Genomic DNA, 17,042 nt, shown 5'->3' with positions numbered 1-17,042 from the left:
TGATCGTTAATGTTTTCCCCCCAGTATTTGTTACAAGCCCAAATACTGTCAGACAGAGAGCATAATGATCAGTGTTATGATAATGTTATGTTATACTATGTCACTCTATGAACTTTAGTGTTCAGCTTTTAACCAGAGAGGGAGTAGACAATATTTTAGGGAGGGTATTTGTTCGTAGATAGGGATACTTTAAGGGATACTGCAGCTGATCCGAAAAACAGCGATTACTACGATGTGTTTGATGATTAAAACTGTGAAATTCCTCATTGAAAAATATGCTTGAAGCTGGAAACAAGAATAATGTAAATTGTACAGTATTCAGATATTTATTGATTTATGTACAGTGTATACGAAAAATGTAAAACAAACGTTTGGGGAAATGTTCAGTGTTCATCCTCTGCAGACCTGTATTCAAATACAATTTGAAATCATTTCAAATATTTAAGCTTTGCTTGATTGAGCTTGCCTGGCTTTGTGGACCCATAGAAAAGTCCTAAAACTACAAACCCCACCCATTTGGCACTCTAGGCAGGCTAATTTAAACGCTCAAAGTATTTGAAAGATTTCAAAAAGTATTTGAACTCGGGTCTGACCTTCTGTATTTCGCTGTGTCTTCCCAAAGATGTCTGCCGTGGGCTATGTCCTGGCATATTGGATGTGTCAAGTTGACACCATCAACCATTCCCACTTTGTTTGTGTCTGTCGATTTGTCTAATGGTTTCTGTTTAGTATCTCTCCCATCTGTCTATGGAAGCATATAGCTATATCTGTTATTTTCATATTGAATTTTGACAGCTATACACTTCCATATTTTCCTGCCACCAATGTATTTATCATTGACAGGACTCTCAAGGATTCTTGTGATGACTTTGGAAACAAATGAAGCCTTGTTGATTCAGCCACTAACTGGTGTGTTTGAGGGATTGGAATGTAGACATACAGCATACAATGCACGGTGTGCAGAAATAACATTTGAGCCAAAAGAATGATGTCAGAGTTGAACAATGTTACGCATTGGGACACAATGCTTTAAGACTTGGGTTGTATTCAGTAGGAAGCAAACGAGCCAAAACAGGGAGGGACCTACCTGAATTTGTCAAATAAGAAACTTTAGTTTTTGTTTTCCTTTGCAAAACATTTTGCCGTGGTGTGCACTAATGAATACAACCCTGGACTCATTAGCATAGCACAGACAGGGGACGGGCACAACTCACGTACAATGACAACGTGATGATTCAGGGCAGATTTATTCTTGAGAGAAAGGGATTACAAGGAGTTGTACTGTACTTTACATTACATTTTTTTTGCCTGTATCTCACCATGGCAATCCTTTCTGTTGACTTGGTGACCCTTAGAAGAGGAGTAGAAAGCGGTCAACCAATGTGAGACGATGTGCAACCAAAATAGTATTTGGAAGGAATAGCAAGGTATTCTGAGGTAATAGTCATTTCTTCTAAATGACTTGGTGACCCTTAAAGAAAACACTATTAATCTAATGCAATACATGTATTTAATGAATTAACTAACATTTCGACAGCAAGCTGCCTTCGTTAATGTTTCTGAAAAACTTAAGAAACCCTTGAGGACCCTTCTATAGAGAATGCATGCTAGCTTCCTGTCCCATTTGATTTCAATCTCAATCTCAGATGTGATCAATGCATGGGTGCTTTATTTTGCAGGAATGCCTCAAATGGCCCAGAGAAATGTACTCTGTTCAAACTACATGAATCTAATATTATTGGTAGTTAAAAGCTTGAGTGTCTGAAATGGTTAAATCATGTTTTTCAATAGAATGGTCAGTAAGCATGTTTGAATGTCTGAGAAAACAAACTAAATATGTTGCACCCAAATAGTAGTGTTCTTCAAAAACTTGAACCTAAAAGCGCTTTACTCATTTGAATGCTCACAAAGCCACAGACCTGTTCCTTTGCCTAATGGCAGAAAATTCTAAATCAATTCTTAACAATACGCACAATATAGAGAATAATGCGTTATATTGAGTATGAGACATAACTACCTAATTGAAAGGATGTATTTTGGAGCTTGTTTGTGGTTACGTTCCATGGTAATCCCAAGAAGCCTTTGCTTGACAACTCAAACTCAATTCTTCCGCTGCTCTGTGTTCGCTACATACTTCAGTCTGAGACTGCCATCGTTGAAGTCGTTTGTGGTGATGTTAAAATGAGGGGTGTTGTACAAAACAGTCATCAGCGATTGGATCATCTCTAACCAATCAGAGTATTTTCAAAACGCCGCTTTACCCACGTGTGTCCTGGCTCTGGCCTAACCTGTCAGTTTCTGGGACCAATCAGAACGGTTAGAATGTGTTTGTGTTCTAGAAATCGTCGGGGAGGTACTCAGATCCAGACTCATTGCGGGGAAGAAACTAATGACCGTGGGCGTGGCATAGCGTTTGGCCGGAGCAAGGAGTTTGGGTAGCCAGGCAAAAGAACCCTGACCTCCAATGCTTTCAGACCCTTCACTTCATTACACACACACACACCTCAGACAGGTGCAATTTCTTCAGAACTTTTTCCATCTCAGAAACACTGTTGTGGCATTGTATCCTCTGTGTATCAATACCTGGTGTTTTTTTAAAGCGTTCGGATCTCCAATATATGACTGAAATATTCTGCTGAGGGGAGGATGGCTCATAATAATGGCTGGAATGGAGCAAATGGACTGGCATCAAACACCTGGAAACCATTTATTTGATAAGGTTCCAGTGATTCCGCTCCAGCCATTACCACCAGCCCGTCCTCTCCAGTTAAGATGCCACCAACCTTCTGTGTTATACAGATAATATACTGTATTTATATGTTGTGTATAGTTCCAGTGTACACAGACTAGAGAAACCCATCTGCGCTGGCCGTGGTTTTGGGAAAAACGTTGAAAGAAAAAAAGATTCTAAAGGCTTTATCGGTTTGTGGAGGAGTAAAGATGGAGGGAATTAAATAAAGTAATTGAAAATATGTATTTTGTTGCTGACTCATCCCTGCAGCTGTCTGTCCACACCAATGAAATGTGATATTTCAATAAGGGTCAAGCATTTTTCAGTATCCCCTTGAGCAATTGTGCTACATTTGGTCATTCAATTAAATTCATTTATAGTCAATATTGTCATTCATGTTATTTAATCTAAATGATGCAGCCATGTTACTAAGACATTTCTAAATAAGACATGCATTTTATAGCCTTATTAAAATGATGATAGGATAAGGGAGAGGAGGCATTTAGAATGTCAGCTGTTAATCATTGTTCGTTTGTGTCCTTGCCCGTTATATCTGAGGTTGTCTAAGGTTATCTGAGGTTGCTTAGCAAATGGCACCCTATTCCCTATATAGTACACTACTTTTGTCCGAAGCCCTAAAAAGACACACTCAGAGACATACTGTACATTACCTACAAAGGGAATAGGGTGCCATTTGCGACACAACTGATTAGGCGAGAGTAGTGGACACTTCAGGCTGCACGTTCCATATAGGCAAATGTTCCAGACACCTAAAGATGTGGGATGAGGACAACAGTTGGTATGTTCACCCGAGCTGTTATGTAGATGTTATGTAGCACTAATGGGATTTAATAGTCTCATCTCCTTTCATCATCACTCTGCAATGATCTGAACACAGATGATATCACTGTAGATGAGCAGAGCATAGTTAGACAATTAAGAGCCCACGTTTCATCTGTGCACGGGCCCAAACGAAAAGGGAGACTGTAGGACTATTAAGATGCTGCACTGTACTCTAGGCTGGGTCTTGCATAGACCTATAGTTCATACCAAAAGAGGGCGTGCGTGCCTGTGTGTGGGAGAGGGAGATTCTTTTTTGAAGAGATCATATGCATATGGCCACGAGATAGCGCCTTCCCCTTGTTAGGCTGTAAGGTACACAATCTACAGGCAGGCAGTATGTTTCCAGTAGCCTGCTTATCAGTGAACTTTGCAACCAACCTGTAAATTGCGTATAGAACCGTCTGTCTCCCTTCCTACTAGTCATACAATATCACTGATTCAGTTTTCACCGACAACAATTGGTTTATAGGCGAGGTAGCCAGAGAAGGTGCAGGGATTTTCATTAAAGTCTGGTACAACTTGATCAACGTGTTCCTCTCCCTTGGTGTCAACTTTTAGGCATTAATGCAATATTCATTCACTGAACTGGCTGGGTGAATGTGACCTTGCGCGCTTTGGAATACAAAGGAGAGCTCGTTGTCCAATCGCATCTTGAAGAGCAGAATACCTTATGAATATTAACTATTCTGGGTAACCAATGGACCCTCTGAAAAAGCCGGGCATGCTAATGTCCAATTGACAGCTGCGGAATTGGGATCCAGCAACATCATTGAGCGAGCAGTAGGTATGGGTTCGGTTCTGCCTACAATGTTTCGTAGCTGTATGTATAGTTTACTGTCGCTACTTCGCTTTAAACATGCATATCAAAACCAAAGAGTAAAGTCACTTTGAAATAAAATAAAATATGCAGACAATTTAGCCTCACTTGGATACTAATAGGAAGGAACGGTCAACGACTGAGAAACGATCAAAGAAGAGCCAAAGAGCAAGCACTCAGCCCCTCTCAGAGCAAGGGAGAACGATGTATGGAGCGTTTTCTTTCCCAATGCCAGCGGAGCGCAGTCTGAACAAGGAGCGCCTTGAGGCGAGTTTGGCCGGCCTGTGTGAGTTGGAGCTGCTGAAACAGAGGCAGGAATGCCTGGTGCTCAGCGCCCTCTCCCTCGGGGACTCTGTCCCAGGACGCCCGGCATTGGGCGACCTCCAGCCGGCCCGGCCCGCTCCCGAGACAACTAACTGTGCACCAGACGACTTGAGTTATAGGCGACATACGGTGAGATGACTTTCGTATTATTGTACTTAAAATGCATAAATTGGATATTCGATCGTAAGTAACGGTCATGTAGCCTATAGTTTTTGTAGCCTATAACATTTCTATAATTTGGTATTACAGCCCGCTCATGGATAGCTGTAGAAGGGGATTTGTTATGTTTTTCATGCTCTTGGAATGACGGCCGTGAAATTGTAAATCTAACCTATATAGAGTGGATCTGTGGCGAATAATGGTACCATCCGAAATGTGGACCAGACAGCCCCATAGTGTGTGCCCAGAGCGCGCGTGACCATTTAAGGCAAACTTCGGTGCTTGGGTTTTTCATTCCATTGTCCCTCGACGCTTTTTCGAGAAAAAAAATAAATAAATATATATATATATATCAGCAGGCTATATTCTCTATATCGAGTTAGTGATAAATGATCCGTTGTAATGAAAAGGTTGGACCGGGCCCACCACCATGTCGATCTTGGAGTTTTGTGTAGGCCTATTGTTTCTGTATTTGTGGTAGTTTCCGCCGTTAATTGGGGCATCTGTCAATTATTTTTTCCACTCAGTTGCCTAATAATCATATGATGAATAACATCTACATATCTATTATCTTGTTTTACAATTCCTATTTATTTATTTGATTATTATTTATTTAGGCATCTTCTGGCTGCATTTTTGAAGAGAATACCTGGAGCGCAATGTGGTTGGAGTTCTATATCCTTAATTGAAGTAGCCTTAATTAGGTATGAGTAGCCTAATATGCGTAAAACCAAAAAAATATCTATATTTATAGCTAAATGGAGGCCCTCTCAGTTAAAATATTTGTGCAGTCATTGCACAGCCATTTGTTCAATGGCCAAGCGCTGCGCTTGATGCAAGTGTTGCTATCTCTTCATCATGTTAGGTGGTCTCCACCATAATGAAGGGATTACAACAGCATTGGCAACCAAACAAATGAGGAAAACATGTTGCAATTTTGAATCAAGTATTATTTTCTCTACTAATGAAATGGGTGATGTGGGGATAACCTGGACATGCATGGCCTTACACATTTGCTACTAAAATAAGATCCATATATTTTATGGTAAGTACATTTACTTCCCCCGGCAATAAACTATCTAGTTTAAAAATTAATCCTGCTACATCTTTGCTTCCAGCGTCAAGCGAGAAATTGTATGTAAATGCAGCCTAATCTAAACGGTTGCCTAGCCTGGCTGCTCTCCATTTAATAGGCTATCAAGACTGAAAAATGAAGCGCATGACTTGCACACGACCCCTATAAAGAGGTCACTTTAAATCGGTGATAGATATAAATGAGTGGCCTTTCTCTCTCTCTCGCCTCTCTTTCGCGCTCTCTCGGTCGCTTAAGGCCACTGAGTGAACAATGGCCGCGGGTTAAATGGAATATTGATAGGCCTGCTGTTGGGCCATTGCTCTTGTGTTGTGACACATTGATCACCTTGTGGGCCATTTGGTTATGCGTTAATGGTTGAAATATTGTTTTGGCTTGTCTTCGTGGGTTTTGAACATTATGTTTCAATACCTTCAAAATGTTAATTATGTGGACTAGCCAATATGACTATCTAATGATTTTATATGCCTATTGTTACATAAAACACAGATGGGCCCATGCAGTTTCGTCATTGATTCTCAATTGAAAGTAATTTTTTGTCCAACACTAGGCCTAATCTACACATGGCACAGCACAGGTAACATCAGTGGCGTTATGGGCAGCACCCCACTTGTGATTGGTCCAAAAAAAAAGAAAACACACACACACACATATATTACTACCTTTCAAAAGTTTGGGGTCACTTAGAAATGTCCTTGTTTTCGAAAGAAAAGCATTTTTTTTGTCCAATAAAATAACATCAAATTGATCAGAAATACAGTGTAGACATTGTTAATTTTGTAAATGGCTATTGTAGCTGGAAACGGCAGATTTTTTATGGAATATCTACATAGGCATACAGAGGCCCACCATTGGCAACCATCAGTCCTGTGTTCCAATGGCACGTTGTGTTTGCTAATCCAAGTTTATCATTTAAAAGGCTAATTGATAATTAGAAAACCCTTTTGCAAGTATGTTAGCACAGCTGAAAACTGTTGTACTGATGAAAGAAGCAATAAAACTGGTCTTCTTGATACTAGTTGAGTATCTGGAGCATCAGCAATTGTGGGTTCGATTACAGGCTCAAAATGGCCAGAAACAAATAACTTTCTTCTGAAACGCGTCAGTCTATTGTTGTTCTGAGAAATGATGGCTATTCCATGCAAGAAATTGCCAAGAAGCTGAAGATCTCATACAACGCTGTGTACTACTCCCTCCACAGAACAGCGCAAACTGGCTCTAACCAGAATAGAAAGAGGATTGAGAGGCCCCGGTGCACAACTGAGCAAGAGGACAAATACATTAGTGTCTAGTTTGAGAAACATACACCTCACATGTCCTCAACTGGCAGCTTCATTAAATAGTACCCGCAAAACACCAGTCTCAACGTCAACAGTGAAGAGGCGACTCCGGGATGCTGACCTAGGCAGAGTTGCAAAGAAAAAGCCATATCTCAGACTGGCCAATAAAAATGTAAGATTAAGATGGGCAAAAGAACATGTAGTAACCAAAAAAGTGTTAAACAAATCAAAATATATTTTATATTTGAAATTCTTCAAATAGCCACCCTTTGCCTTGATGACAGCTTTGCACACTCTTGGCATTCTCTCAACCAGCTTCACCTGGAATGCTTTTCCAACAGTCTTGAAGGAGTTCCCACATATGTTGAGCACTTGTTGGCTGCTTTTCCTTCACTCTGCGGTCAGACTCATCCCAAACCATCTCAATTGGGTTGATGTCATGGGATTTTGGAGGCCAGGTCATCTGATGCAGCACTCCATCACTCTCCTTGGTAAAATAGCCCTTACACAGCCTGGAGGTGTGTTGGGTCATTGTCCTGTTGAAAAACAAATGGTAGTCCCACTAAGCCCAAACCAGATGGGATGGCGTATTGCTGTAGAATGCTGTGGGAGCCATGCTGCTTAACCGTGCCTTGAATTCTAAATAAATCACAGACAGTGTCACCAGCAGAGCACCTCCACAACATAACAACACCTCCTCCATGCTTTACGGCGGGAAATATACAGGTGGAGATCATCCGTTCACCCACACTGCATTTCACAAAGACACAGCGGTTGGAACCAAAAATCTCCTTTTTGGACTCCAGACCAAAGGACACATTTCCACCGGTCTAATGTCCATTGCTCATGTTTCTTGGCCCAAGCAGGTCTCTTCTTCTTATTGGTGTCCTTTTAGTAGTGGTTTATTTGCAGCAATTCGACCATGAAGGCCTGATTCACACAGTCCCCTCTGACCAGTTGATGTTGAGATGTGTCTGTGACTTGAACTCTGTGAAGCATTTATTTGGCTGCAATTTCTGAGGCTGGTAACTCTAATGAACTTATCCTCTGTGGCAGAGGTAACTCTGGGTCTTCCATTCCTGTGGTGGTCCTCATGAGAGCCAGTTTCATCATAGCGCTTGATGGTTTTTGCGACTACACTTGAAGAAACTTTCAGTATTGACTGACCTTCATGTCTTAAAGTAATGAAGGACTGCCGTTTCTCTTTGCTTATTTGAGCAGTTCTTGCCATAATATGGACCTGGTCTTTTACCAAATAGGGCAATCTTCTGTATACCCTCTATCTTGTCACAACACAACTGATTGGCTCAAACGCATTAAGAAGGAAAGAAATTCCACAAATTAACTTTTAAGAAGGCACATCTGTTAATTGAAATGCATTCCAGGTGACTACCTCATGAAGCTGGTTGAGAGAATGCCAAGAGTTTGCAAAGCTGTCATCAAGGCAAAGGGTGTCTATTTGAAGAATCTCAAATGTAAAATATATTTTGATTTGTTAACACTTTTTTTGGTTACAACATGATTCCATATGTGTTATTTCATAGTTTTGATGTCTTCACTATTATTCTACAATTTTAGAAAATAGTTTAAAAAAAGAAAAACCCTGGAATGAGTAGGTGTTTCCAAACTTTTGACTGGTACTATATATATTTTGCGGGTACTATTTAATGAAGCTGCCAGTTGAGGACCTGTGAGGTCTAGACTGTATTTTTCCTCTTGCTCAGTTGTGCACCGGGGCCTACCACTCCTCTTTCTATTCTGGTTAGAGCCAGTTTGCGCTGTTCTGTGAAGGGAGTAGTACACAGCGTTGTACGAGATCTTCAGTTTCTTGGCAATTTCTCGCATGGAATAGCCATCATTTCTCAGAACAAGAATAGACTGACGAGTTTCAGAAGAAAGTTGTTTGTTTCTGGCCATTTTGAGCCTGTAATCGAACCCACAACTGCTGATGCTCCAGATACTCAACTAGTCTCAAGAAGGCCAGTTTTATTGTTTCTTTAATCAGCACAACAGTTTTCAGCTGTGCTAACATAATTGCAGAAGGGTTTTCTAATGATCAATTAGCCTTTTAAAATGATCAACTTGGATTAGCAAACACAACGTGCGATTGGAACACAGGACTGATGGTTGCTGATAATGGGCTTCTGTACACCTATGTAGATATTCCATTAAAAATCAGGCGTTTCCAGCTACAATAGCCATTTACAACATTAACAATGTCTACACAGTATTTCTGATCAATTTGATGTTATTTTAATGGACAAAAAAATTGATTTTCTTTCGAAAACAAGGACATTTCTAAGTGACCCCAAACTTTTGAACGGTTAAATAATATATATATATATATACACTGCTCAAAAAAATAAAGGGAACACTAAAATAACACATCCTAGATCTGAATGAATTAAATAATCTTATTAAATACTTTTTTCTTTACATAGTTGAATGTGCTGACAACAAAATCACACAAAAATTATCAATGGAAATCAAATTTATCAACCCATGGAGGTCTGGATTTGGAGTCGTCCTCAAAATTAAAGTGGAAAACCACACTACAGGCTGATCCAACTTTGATGTAATGTCCTTAAAACAAGTCAAAATGAGGCTCAGTAGTGTGTGTGGCCTCCACGTGCCTGTATGACCTCCCTACAACGCCTGGGCATGCTCCTGATGAGGTGGCGGATGGTCTCCTGAGGGATCTCCTCCTAGACCTGGACTAAAGCATCCGCCAACTCCTGGACAGTCTGTGGTGCAACGTGGCGTTGGTGGATGGAGCGAGACATGATGTCCCAGATGTGCTCAATTGGATTCAGGTCTGGGGAACGGGCGGGCCAGTCCATAGCATCAATGCCTTCCTCTTGCAGGAACTGCTGACACACTCCAGCCACATGAGGTCTAGCATTGTCTTGCATTAGGAGGAACCCAGGGCCAACCGCACCAGCATATGGTCTCACAAGGGGTCTGAGGATCTCATCTCGGTACCTAATGGCAGTCAGGCTACCTCTGGCGAGCACATGGAGGGCTGTGCGGCCCCCCAAAGAAAATGCCACCCCACACCATGACTGACCCACCGCCAAACCGGTCATGCTGGAGGATGTTGCAGGCAGCAGAACGTTCTCCACAGCGTCTCCAGACTCTGTCACGTCTGTCACGTGCTCAGTGTGAACCTGCTTTCATCTGTGAAGAGCACAGGGCGCCAGTGGCGAATTTGCCAATCTTGGTGTTCTCTGGCAAATGACAAACGTCCTGCACGGTGTTGGGCTGTAAGCACAACCCCCACCTGTGGACGTCGGGCCCTCATACCACCCTCATGGAGTCTGTTTCTGACCGTTTGAGCAGACACATGCACATTTGTGGCCTGCTGGAGGTTATTTTGCAGGGCTCTGGCAGTGCTCCTCCTGCTCCTCCTTGCACAAAGGCGGAGGTAGCAGTCCTGCTTTTGGGTTGTTGCCCTCCTACGGCCTCCTCCACGTCTCCTGATGTCCTGGCCTGTCTCCTGGTAGCGCCTCCATGCTCTGGACACTACGCTGACAGACACAGCAAACCTTCTTGCCACAGCTCGCATTGATGTGCCATCCTGGATGAGCTGCACTACCTGAGCCACTTGTGTGGGTTGTAGACTCCGTCTCATGCTACCACTAGAGTGAAAGCACCGCCAGCATTCAAAAGTGACCAAAACATCAGCCAGGAAGCATAGGAACTGAGAAGTGGTCTGTGGTCACGACCTGCAAAACCAGTCCTTTATTGGGGGTGTCTTGCTAATTGCCTATAATTTCCACCTGTTGTCTATTCCATTTGCACAACAGCATGTGAAATTTATTGTCAATCGTTGTTGCTTCCTAAGTGGACAGTTTGATTTCACAGAAGTGTGATTGACTTGGAGTTACATTGTGTTGTTTAAGTGTTCCCTTTATTTTTTTGAGCAGTGTATATATACACATACACACATGTATATACACGCACACACACAGTGCATTCGGAAGGTATTCAGACCCCTTGACTTTTTCCACATTTTGTTGCATTACAGCCTTATTCTAAAATTGATTAAATTGTTGTTTTTCCTCATCAATCTACACACAATACCCCATAATGACAAGGCAAACACAGGTTTTTATAAATTATTGCAAAAACGTTTTCTTAAACCTGAAATATTACATTGACATAAGTACTCAGTACTTTGTTGAAGCACCATTGGCAGCGATTACAGCCTCGAGTCTTCTTGGGTATGACGCTACAAGCTTGGCTACCTGTATTTGGGGAGTTTCTCCCATTCCTCTCTGCAGATCCTCTCAAGCTCTGTCAGGTTGGATGGGGAGGGTTGCTCCACAGCTATTTTCAGGTCTCTCCAGAGATGTTAGATCAGGTTCAAGTCCGGGCTCTGGCTGGGCCACTCAAGGACATTCAGAGACTTGTCCCGAAGCCACTCCTGCATTGTCTTGGCTGTGTGCTTAGGGTCGTTATCCTGTTGGAAGGTGAACCTTCACCCCAGTCTGAGGTCCTGAGAGCTCTGGAGCAGGTTTTCATCAACGATCTCTCTGTACTTTACTCCGTTCATCTTTCCCTCGATCCTGACTAGTCTCCCAGTCCCTGCCGCTGAAAAACATCCCCACAGCATGATGCTGCCACCACCATGCTTCACCGTAGGGATGGTGCCAGGTTTCCTCCAGACGTGACGCTTGGCATTCAGGCCAAAGTGTTCAATCTTGGTTTCATCAGACCAGAGAATCTTGTTTCTCATGGTCTGAGTCTTTAGGTGACTTTTGGCAAACTCCAGGCGGGTTGTCATGTGCCTTTTTACTGAGGAGTGGCTTCTGTCTGGCCACTCTACCATAAAGGCCTGATTGGTGGAGTTCTGCAGAGATGGTTGTCCTTCTGGAAGGTTCTCCCATCTCCACAGAGGAACTCTGGAGCTCTGTCAGAGTGACCATCTGGTTCTTGGTCACCTCCCTGACCAAGGCCCTTCTCCCCCGATTGCTCAGTTTGGCCGGGCGGCCAGCTCTAGGAGGAGTCTTGGGGGTTCCAAACTTCTTCCATTTTTAGAATGATGACGGCCACTGTGTTCTTGGGGACCTTCAATGCTGCAGAAATGTTTTTGTACCCTTCCCCAGATCTGTGCCTCAACACAATCCTGTCTCGGAGCTCTACGGACAATTCCTTGGTTTTTGCTCTGTCTGACGTGCACTGTCAACTGTGTGACCTTTATATAGACAGGTGTGTGCCTTTCCAAATCATGTCCAATCAATTGAATTTACCACAGGTGGACTCCAATGAAGTTATAGAAACATTTCAAGGATGATCAATGGAAGCAGGATGCACCTGAGCTAAATTTCGTGTCTCATAGCAAAGGGTCTGAATACTTATGTAAATAAGGTGTGTATATATATATATATGTGTGTGTGTGTGTATGTATGTATGTATGTATGTATATATATATATTTATATATATATATATATACACACACACAGTGGGGAGAACAAGTATTTGATACACTGCCGATTTTGTAGGTTTTCCTACTTACAAAGCATGTAGAGGTCTGTCATTTCTATCATAGGTACACTTCAACTGTGAGAGACGGAATCTAAAACAAAAATCCAGAAAATCACATTGTATGATTTTTAAGTAATTAATTTGCATTTTATAATATGACATAAGTATTTGATACATCAGAAAAGCATAACTTAATATTTGGTACAGAAACCTTTGTTTGCAATTACAGAGATCATACGTTTCCTGTAGGTCTTGACCAGGTTTGCACACACTGCAGCAGGGATTTTGGCCCACTCCTCCATACAGACCTTCTCCAGATCCTTCAGGTTTCGGGGCTGTCGCTGGGCAATACGGACTTTCAGCTCCCTCCAAAGATTTGCTATTGGGTTCAGGTCTGGAGACTGGCTAGGCCACTCCAGGACCTTGAGATGCTTCTTACGGAGCCACTCCTTAGTTGCCCTGGCTGTGTGTTTCGGGTCGTTGTCATGCTGGAAGACCCAGCCACGACCCATCTTCAATGCTCTTACTGAGGGAAGGAGGTTGTTGGCCAAGATCTTGCGATACATGGCCCCATCCATCCACCCCTCAATACGGTGCAGTCGTCCTGTCCCATTTTGCAGAAAATCATCCCCAAAGAATGATGTTTCCACCTCCATGCTTCACGGTTGGGATGGTATTCTTGGGGTTGTACTCATCCTTCTTCTTCCTCCAAACATGGCGAGTGGAGTTTAGACCAAAAAGCTATATTTTTGTCTCATCAGACCACATGACCTTCTCCCATTCCTCCTCTGGATCATCCAGATGGTCATTGGCAAACTTCAGACGGGCCTGGACATGCGCTGGCTTGAGCAGGGGGACATTGTGTGCGCTGCAGGATTTTTATCCATGACGGCGTAGTGTGTTTCTAATGGTTTTCTTTGAGGCTGTGGTCCCAGCTCTCTTCAGGTCATTGACCAGGTCCTGACGTGTAGTTCTGGGCTGATCCCTCACCTTCCTCATTATCATTGATGCTCCACGAGGTGAGATCTGGCATGGAGCCCCAGACCGAGGGTGATTGACCGTCATCTTGAACTTCTTCCATATATATATATATATACATTCATGGATTATGTTTTAAATGCTCATAAAGTGCATTAAATGTGTACATTTTCCTGTTTCAAAATATAAATAAGCTGTTCAGCTACTTCCTACTCTGCCCCTCAGTGACTGCCAGCAGCTCCGCCTCCGTGGCACGTAGGCCTTGCGAACATTGCTTGGGTTGTTTTGCCTACTATTTGCCCCAATGAAATCGCAGGATTTCATAGCATAAATTATAACAGCACAAGTTAAATGGACTATCCTGGGCCGTTCAAATGTGTGTCCGTTCAGTCAGAACTTCTGGGTTTGCTCTAGTCTCCATCCCAATGAGTTTCTCAGCGCCAGACGGCTTACTTCCGCATGTGAGACTAGATCTGCTCTATTAGGTACAGATGGCGCTAAAGCAAAAAGGTAATTGTAATTCACTTGTAAATAAATAATCATAACAGTAATGGGAGCCTGGGACCTGATAAACCGGATAACTACTTCCAACAAGAGTCGAAGGAAAGAAAGATACACGAACTAGAACCTTCTCATCGTAGATCTGTTATGTCAAAAAAGCATGGCCAATTTTATTGTGTCCCCGCCCCCTGTTGTTCATCAGGTTCTACTGTAGGTGACAGGGCAACATGTTGTTTCGACTAAAACAGCATAAAACCGGGTGTATCACAAAGCATGATCAAATTAATTTGCCAGCTAAAGTAATTTTGAGAATCATTGAGATTGTTTGGTCGACTTTTGGTGGGTTAAATTAACCAGTTATCTACCTTTGATAAGCAGCTAGCTAGCAATAGCTAGCTGATAGCTTGCTAGCTAGTTGGCTCCAATGCCAATTTCATGGCTTTCTAAACTAATATCTGACTAACTCGGAAATATGAAGTTATTTCAGAATTAAAGTTAACTGGCTAGCCCATCATGCTTTGTGACATTATATTAGCTAGCTACATAATGTGTTTCACTTATTGCATCTGCATGCTTGTTGCGTTCTCCCTGGTGCACTCGTTCGTTCATGACGTGTCTGGCTGCTCGCATGTGCAGCAGTGGTCATTCGGTTTTTGACATGCAAAAGTTAAATAGGTGTAGCTATCCCCAGGGCCAGGTGTAACGTGTTAAGATAAGCCCAGGGCCAGGTGTAACGTGTAAAGATAAGCCCAGGGCCAGGTGTAACGTGTAAAGATAAGCCCAGGGCCAGGTGTAACGTGTAAAGATAAGCCCAGGGCCAGGTGTAACGTGTAAAGATAAGGCCAGGGCCAGGTGTAACGTGTAAAGATAAGCCCAGGGCCAGGTGTAACGTGTTAAGATAAGCCCAGGGCCAGGTGTAACGTGTAAAGATAAGCCCAAGGCCAGGTGTAACCTGTAAGGTGTAAAGATAAGCCCAGGACGACAGACAACAGCTGGGAAATCACATAGTCCCTGTTCCAGAGGAAAAGTGTGTGTGTTTAAAAGAGAGAACGAATGAATGTGGGAGGGGGGGGTGTTGGAGGACAGATTGTGTATTTGTGATATCTAATCAGTGCTGCTATGTGATATCAATGTAAGTATGTGTGGGAATTTCATTCAAAGTATGTGTGTGTGTGTGTGTTTCCTCCCCTTAGCAGGCTGTACTGTAAGTCCCCCCCCCCATGGAGCCCCTTGCAGCTGTGTGGCCATGTGTCGTCAGAGCCTCATATTGTGACACACACAATCCTCATACTACTGTAATGGAGTGTGTGTGCGTGCATGTGTTTGCGTAGCCTACTGTGTGTGTGTGTGCGTGCGTGCGTGTTTTCACGCCTAGCTGTGTTGGGTACACATTGTGGAGTGTCAGGCGAATGTGTGCACAGAGTCAAAGTGGGGGATACGTGAGAGACAGAGAATAGAGTTTGTTGTCACGTCTCTCTTGTTGTGGGGTTTCTAGACAAGCTCTGGGGGTGACGATTACCATAGGTACAGATCTAGGATCAGATTCCCATCCCCCAATCCTAAACTTAACCATTAGTGGGGAAAATGCAAAACTCACCCAACATAAGCGTCTTCGGGTAACTTCACCCTAGTCCCTCTATACACCGTCCCTGGGATGAGGAGAGGGTAGAAGTGGGTAGAAGCCCCTAACCACTGATGTAGGTTCAGATCTTTTTCCTTCCCATTATTGGTTTATATAAGAGAGTAGGGCTATCTGATCCTAGATCTGTGGCTAATGACAACCTCGACATTGTACCCCACAACATCTCCAACCCCCTGAAAATAACCCCCATGTTGGCTTCTTTTCCACCACCACCCAGCTCCACGGAAGCCAACTACCAACCTCCGTACCAGCTTCGGGGCTCCCTACTGGGCTTCGCTGAGCAGCAGGTTGGCCTGTCTCCCCTGCTGGGAGGGAGGATCCAGCAGGGGCATAATTAGCCATGCTCAGTGCTGAGGGACGCTGTTAGCGGTTGTTAGTGGTTAGCTGCGGCGCAGGCTGTAAATAATTGATGGGAACAAAAGGTTTAATTGCACAGGAATCCTGCCTGAGGAGAGACATGAGTGAGAAGCTGGGGATGCGGAGTGTGTGTGTGGGTGTATTGTAGCTGGGTAGAAAGGGATAGGGAGTTGTAATGTAGTGCTGGTGTCTGTCTGTTAGGGTGAGTGTTTTAGTAGTGTGAAAGAGGGCACTGCTACTCCTACTGCTCTTTCCTCGTCTGATCATGTGTTCTCGCATACCCCAAGAGCATCTGGTCGGCACGGCGGTGGCACAGGAATCCTCATCTCTCCCAAGTGGACATTCTCTCTTTTTCCCCTGACCCATCTGTCTATCTCCTCATTTGAATTCCATGCTGTCACAGTCACTAGACCATTCAAGCTTAACATCCTTGTCATTTATCGCCCTCCAGGTTCCCTTAGAGAGTTCATCAATGAGCTTGACGCCTTGATAAGTTCCTTTCCTGAGGATGGCTCATCCCTCACAGTTCTGGGTGACTTTAACCTCCCTACGTCTGCCTTTGACTAATTTCTCTCTGCCTCCTTCTTTCCACTCCTTTCCTCTTTTGACCTCACCCTCACACCACCCCCCCTACTCACAAGGCAGGCAATACGCTTGACCTGATCTTTACTGATGCTGTTCTTCTACTAATCTCACTGCAACTCCCCTCCAAGTCTCCGACCACTACTTCGTATCCTTTTCTCTCTCGCTCTTCTCCAACACTACTCACTCTGCCCCTACTGAGATGGTAATGTGCCGTCGCAACCTTCGCTCTCTCTCTCTCCCGCTA

At 43.4% G+C, this 17,042-nt stretch overlaps 1 protein-coding gene across 1 annotated transcript in view; it reads left to right on the top strand.

Annotated features, from left to right (window-relative positions):
• Positions 1 to 4,322: 4,322 nt before the first annotated feature.
• LOC121579249 (dapper 1-like) overlaps positions 4,323 to 17,042 on the top strand; it is a 46,853-nt gene continuing 34,133 nt past the window's right edge. Inside the window, exon 1 of the mRNA XM_041893688.2 lies at positions 4,323 to 4,844. Within this exon, the coding sequence (XP_041749622.1) occupies positions 4,596 to 4,844 (249 nt within the window). The 5' untranslated portion in view covers positions 4,323 to 4,595. The remainder of the gene's footprint in view (positions 4,845 to 17,042) is intronic.

This window comes from Coregonus clupeaformis, chromosome 13 (genome assembly GCF_020615455.1).
Source record: "Coregonus clupeaformis isolate EN_2021a chromosome 13, ASM2061545v1, whole genome shotgun sequence".
NCBI classification, from domain to species: Eukaryota; Metazoa; Chordata; class Actinopteri; order Salmoniformes; family Salmonidae; genus Coregonus; species Coregonus clupeaformis.
Note: the sequence above shows the minus strand (reverse complement) of the source record. Positions and strands in the feature narration are given on the sequence as shown.